This window comes from Pelobates fuscus, chromosome 2, assembly GCF_036172605.1.
Source record: "Pelobates fuscus isolate aPelFus1 chromosome 2, aPelFus1.pri, whole genome shotgun sequence".
Classification (NCBI taxonomy): domain Eukaryota; kingdom Metazoa; phylum Chordata; class Amphibia; order Anura; family Pelobatidae; genus Pelobates; species Pelobates fuscus.
In genome coordinates, this window is record NC_086318.1 from 357037464 (window position 1) to 357053723 (window position 16260).

General features: G+C 37.7%; 1 protein-coding gene across 2 annotated transcripts in view; it reads right to left on the minus strand.

Moving 5' to 3' along the window:
* Positions 1-16260, minus strand: part of MTR (5-methyltetrahydrofolate-homocysteine methyltransferase) — a 108482-nt gene that overhangs the window by 19296 nt on the left and 72926 nt on the right. For both annotated transcript variants that reach the window (XM_063443645.1, XM_063443644.1), the window contains exons 11-24: positions 15838-15905; positions 14952-15031; positions 14226-14338; positions 13489-13629; positions 12887-13072; positions 10067-10246; positions 7531-7647; positions 6845-6985; positions 5978-6067; positions 4988-5140; positions 4770-4877; positions 2822-2922; positions 2227-2294; positions 323-443 (exon numbers count right to left, since the gene is read on the minus strand). In XM_063443645.1, coding sequence (XP_063299715.1) covers positions 323-443; positions 2227-2294; positions 2822-2922; positions 4770-4877; positions 4988-5140; positions 5978-6067; positions 6845-6985; positions 7531-7647; positions 10067-10246; positions 12887-13072; positions 13489-13629; positions 14226-14338; positions 14952-15031; positions 15838-15905 — 1667 coding nt within the window. The remainder of the gene's footprint in view (positions 1-322; positions 444-2226; positions 2295-2821; positions 2923-4769; positions 4878-4987; positions 5141-5977; positions 6068-6844; positions 6986-7530; positions 7648-10066; positions 10247-12886; positions 13073-13488; positions 13630-14225; positions 14339-14951; positions 15032-15837; positions 15906-16260) is intronic.

The window sequence follows — 16260 nt, forward strand, 5'->3', positions numbered from 1 at the left end:
TTTAATTTCGGCTTCTATGAATTTTCTGTCCAACAACCATTTAAGATGGTGCTGTACAGCTAATTGTTGACAACAACAAGAGAATACAGCTCTCCTTTGCCTTTCCTTGTATGCATTTCTGAATTTCTCACTTGAGTAGTTTCTGCAAAATGTAGTAGGGCAAGGGAGAAACGACATGTCCTATAAGTTATACACATTTAAACATCTCTTACTTTGTAGTTCTATATAGAAGCCATGTATAGTATAGACGTTTAAGAAAACTGTATCGTTTAACCACCAACAACCATAATACACAAACTATCATGCTGCAAAAGTTACTTACCGAGATGTTGTGGCTCCACCAATCAGCAGAGGGATCTTTACTGCTAGGCGTTCCATCTCCTTAGCAACAAAAATCATTTCATCCAGGGAAGGTGTAATCAGACCCGATAGACCAATTATATCTACCACACAGACAGTACAAGTCAAAAACGGATATCATTACAAATAAATATGTCTCAAGCCTCAGCAACATGTTTTGCAAAGACCCCTCAAGTGACAGATGGTCACCGCTACACTACGCATCTTGCAAGTATAGGTCAGTACTATAAAGACAGAAAGAGTCTATTACTGGACCTTAGAATGGCCGGGTTTAACATATAAAAGAGAGAAAGCGTAAAAATAAAGCTAGCCAAAATGAACCAGAAGTACGTAAATACTTATAACTAGCGAAGTCAGTATCGCAGAGGTCACAGGAGTCGGTAAACAAGCCAAATTCGAATAACTAGATTTATTCTATATTCTCTGATTTTATAGATAATGATGTCATAGATCAAGGTAAATAAAGGGTTAAAACCTTTGCCTTAGTTAAGTCCTTCAACGCCTGAAAGGGTTAAAAGTTAATTTCTTCACTTCTGCTTTTATCAGCAGTCTTTCCATGAAATGTTACTTTTGTTTTAACCTTGGTATTCTAGCATAGCTTAGATAACACTTTCTCAAGTAAGTAATTGTTGCTTGTTTTCATGTGCCCATGCACAGTAGACTAATGCTATAATAAATATGCACTACTCTCCCAAATAAAGCTTAGATGATATTAAGCTATAACAAAGTCAGTCTGTGGTTTTATTATCCGTTCTCCCGAGCACTCGAAAATCTAATTAGGAGCCTCTGGTTATCTCTTGGATGATCCCATCTATGATAAATTTCTATATCAGTCCATGTCACCCCTGTGACCCCAAAAAGTGTGTGTGAACAAGGTCGCAGTGATGACATAACTCTCCCAGAAGCGGAAATGATGTTCATATAATCATATCAGTATTAGTAGATGGGCGCCGCGAGCGTGCAGCGCCCAGGAGCCATGAGATGACAACACTGAGGTCTATAGAGGATACTGCAAGACCCTTTATAAACTATTTTTAAATGTCGCAAGTGATGGCTGCTAGGATTGGACAAAACTTGACGGAACTCTATCTTTTGCTAACCTCAAGACAAAGGCTTGCCCATAAGACAAAGTATGATATCTTTGGATTGCATTGTAATTTCAGTGCAATACCAACGCAAGCTTGATCAGTATTTCATAAATAATATATATATGTTTATGAAATACAAAAAAGCGATCCACTTTAAAATATTTTTGTTTCTCTTTAAGCAGCCCTAACCATGCCTCCCGCAGGCAGCTAGGATTATACACCAATTTATTAAAGGTAAACTATTGTCACCAAAACAACTTTAGCTTAATGGAGCTTTGGTGTATAGATGATGCCCCTACAGACTCACTGCTCAATTCTCTGCCATTTAGGAGATAAATCACTTTGTTTATGCAACCTTAGGCACACCTCCCTGCATGTGACTTACACACTCTTCCTAAACTCGTCCTGTATAGAGTCATCTAATGTTTACACTTCCTTTATTGCAAAGTCTATTTAATTTAGAATTTCTTATCTTCTGCACGGTTAATTAAGCTAAAGTTGTTTTGGTGCTTAGAGTGTCTCACACTCATGAAGAAAAAAAAAAAACACGAATAGCTACCTGTTTTCTAAGACCTAAAAATCATTACTGAACCGAATATCAGTAGAAACATAAGGAACAGGTGCATCATACTATTATCTAATTAAACATTAGAACAATATTTTGGGGAGCAATCAATTCCATGGCTTTCCATGGTAACTGCTTCAATTTTGGGAATTGCCCCAAAATTGACTCATCAATTAATGTTTCATATAAATAATGTCAGACATTTTGGCGTACCAGCTTTATTTTCAATTGCAGCTCTGAGTATCTTGTCACATGGAGTCATGACACCTAGATCAATAACCCTGCAGTCAAAGGGGAAAAAAAAGTAAAAAACAAAAAAATACAAAGACTGTAAAAGGCACATGGCACAGTATCCAATATTCAGAAATGTACAGTTTTTGCTTTTTATTTAACATCAGCTCCAATTGACAGATTGTCAGATTTCACTAATTTTCAGATAAACCGCCTCTCAAATTATTGTCCTCTGTAAAACTTATTTTGATCACGAGTAGATTGCAGAACTTACCTAGCCAAACATAATGTACTTTCTAATATACTAACCTACCACAACAACAACATACTCACAAACACGCAAAACTGCAGTTTCCACACAGAACAGGAAAGTTTTTCATCTATGCAATCAATATATGTGAGAAGTGGCAAATTAAGTGTATCAAAGCACTTACGGGTTTATTTACTAAACTGAAAAAAAACCTGGAAGTTGAATCGCAATATATAGACTAAAACAGCCAAGCTGTAACTATAAATGAAGGATAAAACCGCCTAAATTCTAGACTCTAGAAACTATAGACATTTTGCAAAGACTAACCTGAAATTATTGCAACCCAGCACAACACCGACAATGTTCTTTCCAATGTCATGTACATCTCCTTTAACTGTTGCCAGTACGATGGTTCCTTGATATGGGTTCTATTTAAGGGAAATATCACATGGAATTTAACACATCTAACACAGGGATGAAAGGGCAGTCAAAGTAAAAATTGGGTAAAAAAATATTAATACAGCCAAACTGCATCATTTAAGGAAAAGGTCACCTCAAAAATATGTTTAATATAATAACGCTTTCATTAAATTTTGAAGGAAAAACAGATTTTTTTTTTTTTTTTTTTTTAAATAAAGCAAATGTAAAAGAAAAAAAAAAAATAGACGAAAACGTATCCATACCTTTAGTATATGACAAGATTCTTCAGTCACATACACACAACAACAGTGTTTACAAAACTAACAGGTAGTCTCTGTGGTCTTCACTCCCTGCACAAATGCAAGGAAGACAAAGGCTAACTGCCGGTTATCAAACACTGTCTGACCTTGTAACAATGTAAGTTTCCAAACCAGGAGTTCGCACTGAGAAGACACATTTTAAATAACAATCTAGCTTAACAAATGCAGAGAAACTAGTTGATGCTCCAATACACTCTCTTGAATTCAATGGTGCCAGAGATTTCCTGCTAATAGATCTGTCAGATCCAAAACTAGCTTCGAGGCCCAAAAGAAAGAAATTATACGATAACTACTTTGTCCACTGATTTCTTTGAAGGGGTTTGGGAATCATGGTGATTAGTGGGAATGTACAAATCGTTGCAAATTTCCGCAAACTGAGAAAGCATTTCAGTATGTCTGAAATGTGATTCGCTGATGGAAGTGAAAAATGTGGTTATTTTGTTTCCCTCAAGGCAATAAGGTCCTTGAACATGTTTTCAATTTGTTTGGAAACTAATCTTGAAAGGAATCAATCTGCTTGCCTGAGATACCCTCTGGGGGCATCTGGCAGCATATTTTTAGAGACCTTTATTTGAACACTGATATCATGAGAGGATAATTTTATGCCCACACCATACGTTAACTGCCTTGGCAATAAAGGTTGGAGGTATGGAATCCACCTTGATGGTTCACATAAATGCTTTACATCAGTCAGACATGAGCTCAACTCCCCTTAAAGTACTTGCAAAATGAAGAACAGCTGTCCACACTGTTTTCAGTGTGAAAAAAATTGACTTGTCTTTTAAATGGCTCTTTAAGAACTTTAACCAAGATGCACACCTCTAAGCCAGATGCTGTGACATCTGTTGTAGCAACGGTCAAGGAAGGACTCAAGACTGAAGGTGATCTCGTTTTACATGAAGGAAACAAAAACCCACCACCGTAGTTTCTGAATGTTTTTTTCACATAAAGGCACTCAAGCATCCAGAAAAATGGTTCCAATCTGACAGAATGTTGGACTGTATGGATAAGCTAAACAGGTTTTCAACATTACACTGTTCCTTTAACCCATCTCCATGTACAGCTCGTTCTTCATCAATTCACAAATCCAGAGGTGTTTCAGCTTCACACACCATCTGAACTGTAATGGCAACCACTTGTTACAGGTATGTTACTTCATTCCACCGTCTGCTAATGCTACCTACCCTAACCTCCTTTGATGACGTTAAATCAGTTTCTCCTTCACAGTCCATGAAAATGTTGCACAAAGTCCACCCCCAGCTCAATATTGAACCCTACAACCACTATTATTAGCTATAGCTAATGGAAGAATGCCAATTGGTTCCAGTGACTTGAGAAATCAAACTTTGGCGAGTTTTAAGGAAACTATTTGGCCAATGTCATGGGGAATTTATTCAATTTGATAAGGCACAGAGTCATCCCACTGGCAGGATGGCACTGTTGGAGACCCATTAGATGAACACTAATATGCTCGTTATTTCCACAATTTAGTACGGTTAATTAATAACAGATTATATAAATATGTAAAAACTTACATCTTCTTCCACGCTGCCTGACAAGGCTCTCATCATCTCTCTTTCCTTTTCCATAAAGGGAATGAGGTATCCCACCGACTTCTTCATAACACGAGCAGACTTGATCACCTATGATGCGATAAGGTTGATCTTAAAATGTATACATTTCCGAACAGCCCCAGTTTTCTTGACTTACAGCTCTGTGTATTCAGAAATAACGGGATATATTCTCCAAATACCTGAGGTAAGAACATCTTCCCAGCACCAAAGAGCTCTCCGACAACTTTCATGCCATTCATTAGAGGTCCCTCAATGATGTGAAGTGGTCGCTTATATTTTTCAGTGTTTGCTTTTGCTTCCTCCGTATCTTCTACAACATATTTCTCAATTCCCTAATCATATAAATAAGGAAACATGGGCATTGGTGAGATTGAAAGAAAGCAATCCAATAAATGTAATATTCGGAGCAGATCCGACACAGATTATTGACAATCTGCTATCCTCATCAGTATGCCACTATCCAAAATATAAATATATTATGTGAACAAACCTTGAAAATATAGGTAATACTATCAAATATGTAAGAAGTATGATAGGTTAAGATCAACAAAACAGCAAAGGAATACATCAAAAGGTAATGTGGTAAAAAGAGCAACGAAAGACAGTGTAACAGTGTGAAATTACAGAAGCTCTGTTATTCTGCCACAACTATACATTAGATTTGAGCCCCCTGTTTTGAGCTATTGAGCTTATGGGTTTTATTGATTATTACATTTAATTGGTTCAATTGGTTTGCGTTAATTTGTAACTTTAACAGGAGGAGGCAGGAATCGACCTGATAGGAATCGGCCTGATAGAACACACAGGAGCGGAGAATCACCATAAGAATTCAGATAGACGAACACTGAATAAAAGCATTACATGTATCATGGGAATGATTTCCAACAAGCATTTCTGAATTTTTAGCACAATTGAAATTGGGAAACATGAACAGACCTCTTGAAGGTCTGTCCTACATGCTACTGACCACAATGGTGTTTTTTCTTTACTGTGTCCAGCTCATTTTGGTGTAAGCGCATGACACATAAAAACTTCACACCAGTTATGTAGACACTCGTGTCTATGCTCAAATGTACAATAGGAAGTCAGGTACCACCTTCTTCACTCAAAGCTTGAATACAAGAAAAAGCAAAAACAAGTACAGCAACATCAGCTCCTGTGATAATTACCTTAACAAGAGCATATTCCAGCCTCTCCTCTACAGAGCCATTTCTCCATTCATCAGTCTGGATAATTTTCTTGCCTCCCTTAGCTTTTGTCTGGATACAATATATACATAATTTGTAAAGGCATTTAAAAAAAAAAAAAACATACGGTATGACAACTTTTTAAATAAGTATGCATGGTGTTGCGTGTTAGATGAGGCAAGAAATACAAAGTGCAGCCAGAAGTAGGAGAGTGGCTTGATTTTTACCAATTATTTAGTATCCAATCAGTTAAAATATGTATTATTCCATTCCTAATGCTTCCAGGATACTATTATTAGACGTGTACTCGAAGCACAATATTAACAACAGCACTGTGTAGTTGTTATGGTATCAGGGGTCCATTTCTAAAGTCTAGTGGTAAACTGTCAAACCATTTAAGAACAGTCTAGCAATTACTGGTCTGTGGGGCCTCCGCATTGCTTCCATTGTGAGCTTGTATGGGAAAGTGTTCCTACATTCCAACTTTAGGGTTATCGTAACGACTCATACCTGGTTGCAATACTGTGCGTTGGCTTAGAATGTACGAACGTGTGCTTTACCATACAAGCTTAAGAGTGGAAAAAGGTAACGGTCAAATCTTTAATGGTTTGAAAGTTTACAGGTTACTCCTAGCATCATATTCACTACAGTATATTGTAGTAGTAACTGTGATTAGAGTGTCCCTTTAACCCCTTAAGGACACATGACGTGTGTGACATCATGATTCCCTTTTATTCCAGAAGTTTGGTCCTTAAGGGGTTAAAGAACTTATTATGTTTATTATAAGAACTAATCTGTACAACAGATGAATTAAGTTAAGAAAGCTAAGCTAGGTGTCTCACAGAGTACCTGGGCATATTTGAGAAGCTTTTCCGTGGCTTCAGGATCTTTATTCCAGATTAAATCTTCACAAAGTTGAAGAAGTTCTTTGTCAATGTCATCATATACAGGAAGATTCCCAGCATTTACTATACCCATGTCCATGCCAATCTAAAGGAGAAAACATTTATATTTTTCTGTACCAAAAAAAGTGTATCATAAATGGTATTGAATTAACTACAGGGTACCAGACAGGTTTCATGACAACCATTATACTTTCTGTTGGAAGTCCAGAGAGAAGTATCAATTATCTTTCTTAGATTCTCAGAGATTTCCTCTTAACCTCTCCACTCTATCATTACATTCTAGCAGCTCACCCGGAGAACCGGTATATTTATCCTAGTGCCATACTATTAATGGGTATTCGCAATGAATTGCTGATCAATATATTCTAAAATCAGCTAAACTACTCATCGCATTAAACTAGCACATCTTTCAATAGGAGTTGTTGGATTCAAGGTCAAGTCTCAAAGGAAGGCCAAATACATAAATAAAAAGTATGAGACATGTATCACACCAGATAACCAATGCAGAAGATCAGTTATTATAATTCAGACAAACTTTATAGATTATAATACATCTCGATTTTGCATTCAACATGGTGCTATGGGGACGCAAGTCAACAGGTAAAATGACATTCTTAAATCATTACGTACCTTAATGGTGTGGTACAGAAAAACTCCATGCATGGCTTCTCTTATGGCATCCATCCCTCGGAATGAGAAGGAAAGATTGGACAGCCCTCCACTGATTTTAGCTCCCTTTAGAGTTGACTAGCAATTCAAAAACAATAAAACCACAGTAGATTAGGAAATGCAGACTATATGCACACAACAAGGTTCATCCCGGGTCCATGCTGTATAAATTCATAAAATCTGTAAGAAAAATTATATTGCTGGCCACATTGTTAAAATGTACTTTCTAGAACACTTATTCAAAAATCACTATATATCTTAATGGTTTATCCCAAAGCGGATCTTATAGGAAATAGAAGCTATTGTGAAGAATGTTTAAGTAGAGAAATACACTTTATATTTGTAAATTCACCACTCGAAAATTCACCACTTCAAAATCAGAAAGTAAAAACACATATTTCAAACTAAGGAGACTTTTTATTCAACCATATTTGTCCTTTTCAGTCAGTCAATCTCATTTGGATGAAAAGAAACAGTGAAATTCTTGCACGGTTTCAAATGGGAGCACAAGGTTTCTAAACCGGCAATTTATGGTTTACTGGAAACTGCAAGCACACTTGCCATACAATCATGAAAATTTAAAAGAAGCTACTGTACAGCTCTAGCATAAAAGCATGCGAGAAAGATGTATATGTCCATGGGTCCAAGCAGAGAAAAGGTTTATAGGGAATGCATTTCTTTTAACCCCTTAAGGACACATGACATGTCTGACACGTCATAATTCCCTTTTATTCCAGAAGTTTGGTCCTTAAGGGGTTAAAGGAACACTAAAGGGTCAGGAATACAAACATATTTCTGACCCTATAGTGTTAAAACCACCATCTGTGTATAGTGTTACAAAATATAGTAAAATCTTACTTGTATTCAGCCGATACCTCAGCCCCTGTTTGCCTGTGAACTGCCTCTGTTTGCTGACATCATCAGAAGTGGTAGTCTGAGCCAATAACAATGCTTCCCCAAAGGACTGTCTGAGACTGACAAAGAGGCAGATCAGGGGCAGAGCCAGCATGATTCAAACACAGCCCTGGCCGATCAGCATCTCCTCATAGAGATGAATTGAATCAATGAATCTCTATGAGGAAAATTCAGTGTCTGCATGCAGAGGGAGGAGACACTGAATGTTTGGATGCATTTTAGGCAGATATCTATTTAGGCAGATATCTATCTAGGCAGACAGCTATCTGAGGAGTGGCCAGTGAAGTTATCACTAGGCTGTACTGTAAACACTGTATTTTCTTTGAAAAGACAGTGTTTACAGCAAAAAGCCTGAAGGTAATGATTCTACTCACCAGAACAATTTCAATAAGCTGTAGTTGTTCTGGTGAGTATAGTGTCCCTTTAATTTATAATTTATCTTGTGGTCTGTTAAAGGGACACCATAGTCACTAGAACAAAGGCAGCTTGATGTAGTTGTTCTGGTGTCTGTCTGTCCCTGCAGGCTTTTTAAATGCAATTACATTACTGCCTAGGAACACCTCTAGTGGCAGTCACTCCTTGCATTAGTTAAATGATTTCCTCTCTAAATCCCCAAATTACCACAAGAGGAATTTCAAAATAGTCTTTCCTACTTGGCCAAGAAACTATTGTGAGAGAGTAGAGGTAAGACCTAAAAGGTATTTATTAGGTGATTGTGTCTCCAAAGCCCCTGCCTAGATGCGTATACTGCTCAGGCAGCCTGTGTGTCGGTTACCTCGAGTGTGGGCAGGGCCGGACTAACATAGGGGCTGATCGAGCTGCAGCTCCAGGCCAATGGAATAGGCCCACTTAAAAAAAAATAAAAAATAAAAAAATAAGGAGGAAGATCAGGGGCAGAGTTAACCCCAAACAAACACAGCCCTGGCCAATCACCATCTCCTCATAGAGATGAATTAAATCAATGCATCTCTATGAGGAAAGTTCAGGGTCTGCATGCAGAGGGAGGAGACACTGAATGTTTGGATGCATTTTAGGCAGCCATGACCCAGGAAGGATCTCTAACAGACATTTATATCGCTATATAAATGGCAATAATAAATAATAAATAATAAATCTGAGGAGTGGCCAGTGAAGTTATCACTAGGCTGTAATGTAAACACTGCATTTTCTCTGAAAAGACAGTGTTAACAGCAAAAAGCTTATTTACCAGAACAAATTCAATAAGCTGTAGTTGTTCTGGTGACTATAGTGTTAACAATTTACCACATCCTATAAGCAACAAGATGCAACGGTTTGTTACTTTTCCTGCATAAAACATTTTTTTACAGATTTTATAGCACTGAGGAGGCCGACTTTTAAATGTAACTACACCAGTTAAGTGAAAGTGTGTTGCAATGAAACCATAGAGGCTTAAGTTATTTTATGGAAAATTGCCTAATATTTACTATTTCAACAATCTGTCTCCAATAACTTAGCTTAGAAACAAGCCAAGTCAGTGATCTCAGATGTCACTCAAAAGTAAAAACAAACAAATATCTCCTTTATGCAGATCAGTGTTAAGCCTGTGACGTTGTGCACTCACCTTTATAATCTTGGTGGCTTCAATAAAGTGTATGGCATATCTGTCATGTTCTTCCATGCCAGTTCCAATCGTCAAAATATTAGGGTCAAAAATAATGTCATTGGGGTTAAAGTTCAACTTTTCAACCAAAAGGTTATATGCTCTTGTGCAGACACTGACTTTTGTGTCTGTGTCTGTGGCCTGTTTAAAAATACATCAATTGAACAATTAAAAAAATAAAATAAATTAAAAGTATGAAGTTTTCAGAGATCAAATCACTTCACAAATCCACCTCGCAAAATCAACACTTTATACAACTCATTATCTTGGTTTGTCCAAACACAATGACACTATTCCTTATAGTAATAGTAAGGGTACACCTGGAAACAAGTAAAGCTTTATCTTTTATTCCTCAAACAATGTCTCTATAAAGCCTCCGCACTAATGGAGCAGTATGTTTACTCCAGGTCCCAATAATTCCTATAACCACTGATGCACTACCAAATAAACACTTCCTATATCCGAGACTGAGTTACTGGGATAGACATGATTGACATTCTAGAATTTAATATACCAGTCTTTCAGGATCTACCATTAAACTGTAAAAATAGTTAATACATGTTTATTCTATTGTTTTAAAGCTTATAGTGCTAGGATTGCTCTGACATCTCTACAATGGAAGAAGTTAAATATTTTTCGAATGGTTTGACTTATTACCTGTGCTACCCACCTCCGCTACTTTTTATGGTGATCCGCAAGTTCTCCATCTCTAAACTAAGGCTGGCAGTGTAGGGTTTCTCTCATTGGCTGAGAGCGATCAGCTGATGGAGGGCTTAGCTCACAAGAGTCAACAAAAAGCTCCTGCTTAGAAGCTGACAACTCTCTTTACAAATGAGTGATGATGAGTGGCGCATAGAGAACCCAAGATAAAAAGTCAAATTGTTCTTACATTTGAGGGGTGCCAGAGCACTCATAACACTATAACCACTACAGCAGACTTTAGTGGTTATGGTACTTTAAGTGTTCCTTTAAATATATCATTTTGCAACAGTATTAGTTTTTATGCTGCCTGTCTAATACTCATCCTCCAGGTATTTTCAAATGTAGTGCTTGCATATGCAATCCAGCTGTTCACTTTCTGATAAAAGCTCTCTAGATCAGGGCTTCCCAAACGTTTATGGGCAGAGACCCACTTTTAAAAAATTAATTTTTAGAGACTCACTTGCTTTTAATGCATATTTAAAAACACCATGACAATCCGTTTTAGAGGCATATAATTAATTGGCACACCATGGCAATCAGTTTTAGATGCATAAACTTGGCACATCATGGCAATCAGCTTTAGAGACATAATTGGCACACCATGGCAAACAGTCCTAGATGCATAACCTTGGCACACCATGGCAGCTTTAGAGGCATACAATTGGCACACCATAATCAGTTTTAAATGCATAACATCAGCTTTATATGCATATAACTGGCACACCATGGAAACCAGCTTTAAATGCATACAATTGGTACACCGTGGCAATCAGTTTTAGATACATAAAATTGGCATATCATGGCAGTTTTAGAGGCATAACTTTGGCCTATCATGGCAGTTTTAGTGCCAGAATTCTCGGATATCATGGTGGTTTTAGACGCAGAAACTTGGCATATCATGGTAATCAGTTTTAGAGACACACTACTGCTTACTCACAGACGGTCAGAATCAGAAGTGCTGTGTCCCGCTCTTTCATCCATGCACCTCACGTTGATTATCCCAGTGGTTGAACTAATGTAGAGAGGGCCCTGGTGCAAGTATGTTTTCTAGGCCCCCCTCTAGTGCAACTGTGGCCAAAAGGAAGATCCCCATCTGCCGGAGGGCTTCAACAATGCTATGCCAGCTGGGGATCTACCATTTGCCCATCGTTGCAGGGTTATATTTGTGAGCAGTGTTTGAGCGTTTGAATGTAAGCATGTTTTTGTATGAAGTTTATGTGTGCATGTATGGGTGTATTGGTATGTACTGTTGCCATTGGAATGTAGTGGTGTACTTATGTGTAATGTTTGCGTCTCAATGCATGGGTGTGTGTATGTAGTGTTGGACTTTAAATGCAGGTTTGCTTTTTGAGTGTATTGTATTGCAGATCGCAGGTGCTGGGCTCCCCCTTGGCAGAATGATTAAAGGGGGCAAGTGGCATACAGGGCAAGCCGCCAGGTCCCTCCTAGTGTCGGCCCTGCGGTCACGGACCGAGGGCCCGACTAAGCAGTCTGCCTGACGGTCTCATAGCCCTAGGTCGCGGGCAGCACTGGAGGTGTGGGTCATCGCAACCCACTGGGAATCAGCCGGCGACCCACACTTTGGGAAACCCTGCTCTAGATAAGAGCACACTAGCAATAAAGTAGCATTAGACAAGAAAAAAAAACAGAAAAAAAAATGAAAAGAGTGACTGAACTAGGTGGGTTTTTATTTTATGCATAGTAGAAATTAAAGAGTAGACTTACAAGTTATTTTAAGAACTGTATAATCCAGTCTGGTAAGTAATTTTCACATAACTCCCCTAATTCTATGCACTTTGTACACTCTTTTCCATCTGAAAGCCTATCTCTGCACACATTTGTTATCTTTACTTTAATATCAATCACATTTTGGATTTCTGTTTCGACATTTAAAGTAAAAAAAAAAAAAGTGTGTGTATATATATATATATATATATATATATATATATATATATATATATATATATATATATATATATATATATATATAATATAATATAATCTGACCGTGTTAAAATTTTATATTAAGCTTGCAGACATGCCATGTAAAATACTAAAAAAAAATAAAAACTAGCTCACCTGTCCCACTTCATCAAAAGCCATGATGACTACAGCGGCTCCAAACTGTTTTATCTTTTTTGCCTTTGCCAGAAAGTCCTCTTCTCCTTCTTTCATACTGATACTGTTTACGATGCACTTTCCCTGACAGCACTTTAATCCAGCCTCAATCACTGCAAAATTCGAGGAGTCAATGCACAATGGTACCTGTAAGCAAGAAAGACTTGTAATTGTGGGGTTTTCACAATAATAACAAGGAGCGAGAAGGGGATAACAAGGGTGGAGAAGGGAGAAAGTGGGGTGCCAAAGTGCACAAGCGCTGGCATCAAGGAGGGCAGGGAGACACCATAGAGGGTAAAAATGGGAGAGGGGGAGTGAGGGACAATCAGGGTACAAAGGGGGGACAAAGGAAGAAGTAATTTGGATGACAAAAGTGGGGGTTAGAAGTGGGCAGGAGATGAATGGATACAATGGAGACGACGGGGAAGGAGAAGGGGGAGCAAGGAGAGAGAGGAAGGAAAATAAAGAAGGGGCAATGTAGAAAAGCAGGCCAAAATTGTGACAATTTTACAGAAAAAAAAATAGTGTCTCCACTCTCCATAGGAGCATGTAATAAAGCCAACCTTTGCAATGTCAGGTTCGGATGCAATGAAGTTACAGAACTTGGTCATAGCACTGGGGCCATCCAACATTCCATCATCCATATTGATATCCAGAATTTGAGCTCCCATCTCTACCTGGGTTTTGGCAATGGCCAACGCTTCCTTTTAAAAGAAAAAAAAATATTTTTCTTTTTTTGGACGACTGTTAAACTAAGCATACATTGCACATTTCCCAAATGTTATCATCAATCATATTGAAAACTTTATGATACATTTCTTGGAGATACTGAAGGTTTTCAAAACTAATTGAAACACATAGCAAGTGTAAATCACTGACTGGAATAAGAAAATGATAAAGCAGAAATTGTACCCAAAGACACAAAGAAATATGAATCCACCATAAGCTCATTCTTTCAGCCTTTCCTTTCTGCACGGTTTCACTTTTATTTTTTTGCTCCAAAAACACTATTGAATAATGACCTGACTTCGGTCTAGTTGAGAGTTGCAGGTCAATTGATCGCTTTCTACAGAAGATGCTCTGATGCTACATCCTAGTATACAACGCAGATCATTGTTCAATCTTAGGGTATCACGATAAGATATCAGCCCTGATACACTGAAGAGCTGACAAGCTAAATGTGTTTTATTTTTGCCTCATATGCACACATAAACCCTTCACTAGTATTTGCTGGAGTGAATGGATCACAATCTCATTGGAGACCTTTCTTCTATAAAAAAAACATTTTCCTAAACTGTACCTCATATTTTCCTGCCATGATAAGCCTGGCAAATACTCTTGACCCCGCCACATTACAGCGCTCTCCAATATTAACAAAGTTGGTGTATGGTCCAATCCTGAAGGGCTCCAAACCTTAATTAAAATAAAAAGAAAGAAAGCTATTTAAACACCATTTACAGGAACAACTAGGTGTATAGTACATATATGAAGGACCAGGTTTAAACACAGATTCTGGGTCAAAAAGTTCTAAAATTATAGCAATCAGTAAGAATATTCCATCAGTTTCCATGGGGACTCTTCCAACTTGGTCTCAGAAATAATATGTGTATATGGCATGACTCCAAATAAAACAAAGCATCAGTATAGTGGGCATTGAATGCACAGCAATAGTTGTACTTGCAGCCAGCTAAAACCTTTGTATAACTTTCTGCTTTGTTTCTCTGTGTTGTGATACTTGCAATCAGTGAATAAGCCACTTTGTAGAACAAGGCTCATGCTAAAGTACTGAAGACAGTGAACGTTTATTTTAATAGAATGATAAACAGATTTTTCTGCAATTTCTTGCATCCTCACTTTGTAAGCAGAGGGTGGTTGATACGGAAAGATAAGGCAGACCACACCCCAATGCTCAGCGTTCGCATTAAAAAAAATCACAACACAATTTTTGTTTACACATGTTATCGTCCTTCTCATATTACTGGATAACAAGACACGCAGTGGCAACAATCCAGAAACCTTTACTTACCAGAGAGTAACATGTAGCCATCAAACACGGAGGCTGGAGGTATCCTCGGTTTGCAATGTTTGACAACTTCTGCAATCTCTCTGATGTGAAAAGGAGAAGACATATATAAGAGATAAAGATCCCATGTGTTCCCTATTAAGGGTTAATAAGTATATAGGGGTGTATATAAAAAATACCCCTTTCTGTCTCATTAGAGATATCTTTGCCAGAAGCTCAAGTAAGCAGGCTGAAGGGTCAGTGTTAGGACCCGCTTAGGGGGGTCTGCCTTGACGTTGGCAGGTGGGCATTCCCTCCAATGGCCATTGGAGCAACTAAATGACCTCCATTTGTCTAAATATACATAGGGATTAAGGAGAGAGCGCAGGTAACTTTCTTTTCTTTGGTTTTTAATATATACATATACATATACATATATGAGAGGGAGGAGGGGGTGGGAGATACACAACAGTGAACCGCGCAATTTGGAAATCTAGTACCATAGAGGGGGTTCTGTAGAAATCAGAATCATAAAGCAGAATAAATTATGAGATTAATGGTATTTTTCCATACTGCGCCAACAAGGACATATCATATGGAATCTAAAGAATAAATAACTGTGAAGCATGTATTAGTCTAAAGTTATGCCATCCCAGGAATTCTAGAGACCTTTGGTATTATTAAAGTAGATTTTTAGTTTGGTGTTAGTGCTAGAGTAAGTGTTAAAGTAGTGAATGGGTTATTGGTTAGGGTTAATGTTTAGTAATACTGTAATGTAGGGATTGTGTCGTTAAGGGCACTTTACTGTAAGGGAAGCTCTGGTATACGTGAACAAGTGCTACCTGAGATTAGTGTGAGTTACAGGTTGTATTTTTTACATGCTTGCTATAAAAAAAGCCAGCACAATTACCTGATGTGAGCTGGAGTGGTTCCACAACAACCTCCAACAATATTCACCAAACCATCCAATGCAAAATCCTACAAAATAAAGCACATCATAAATCTTTATTTTAAAAACAAACACTCTCTCTCTCCAGGATATCCAGAAAATAATGGAACATAAAACATGAAACAAAAAATGTGGATGACAATGTCACTTTTATATTTGATGGAGGGGAACATTTATATCTGTAAGGATGATCTGTGATGAAATTATTTGGTTATTATTCAGAGAGATGCTATTGCTTAACGTGAACCTATCATGATCGGTAAAACCTTAACCTAGAAAATGTATTGATTAAAGTGGCACTGTCACCCAACCCACAAATAGTAAAATGTAGTATTTCATAACGATAGTAATTTTTCCCCACTGTAATCAGTGATGACTGTAGGG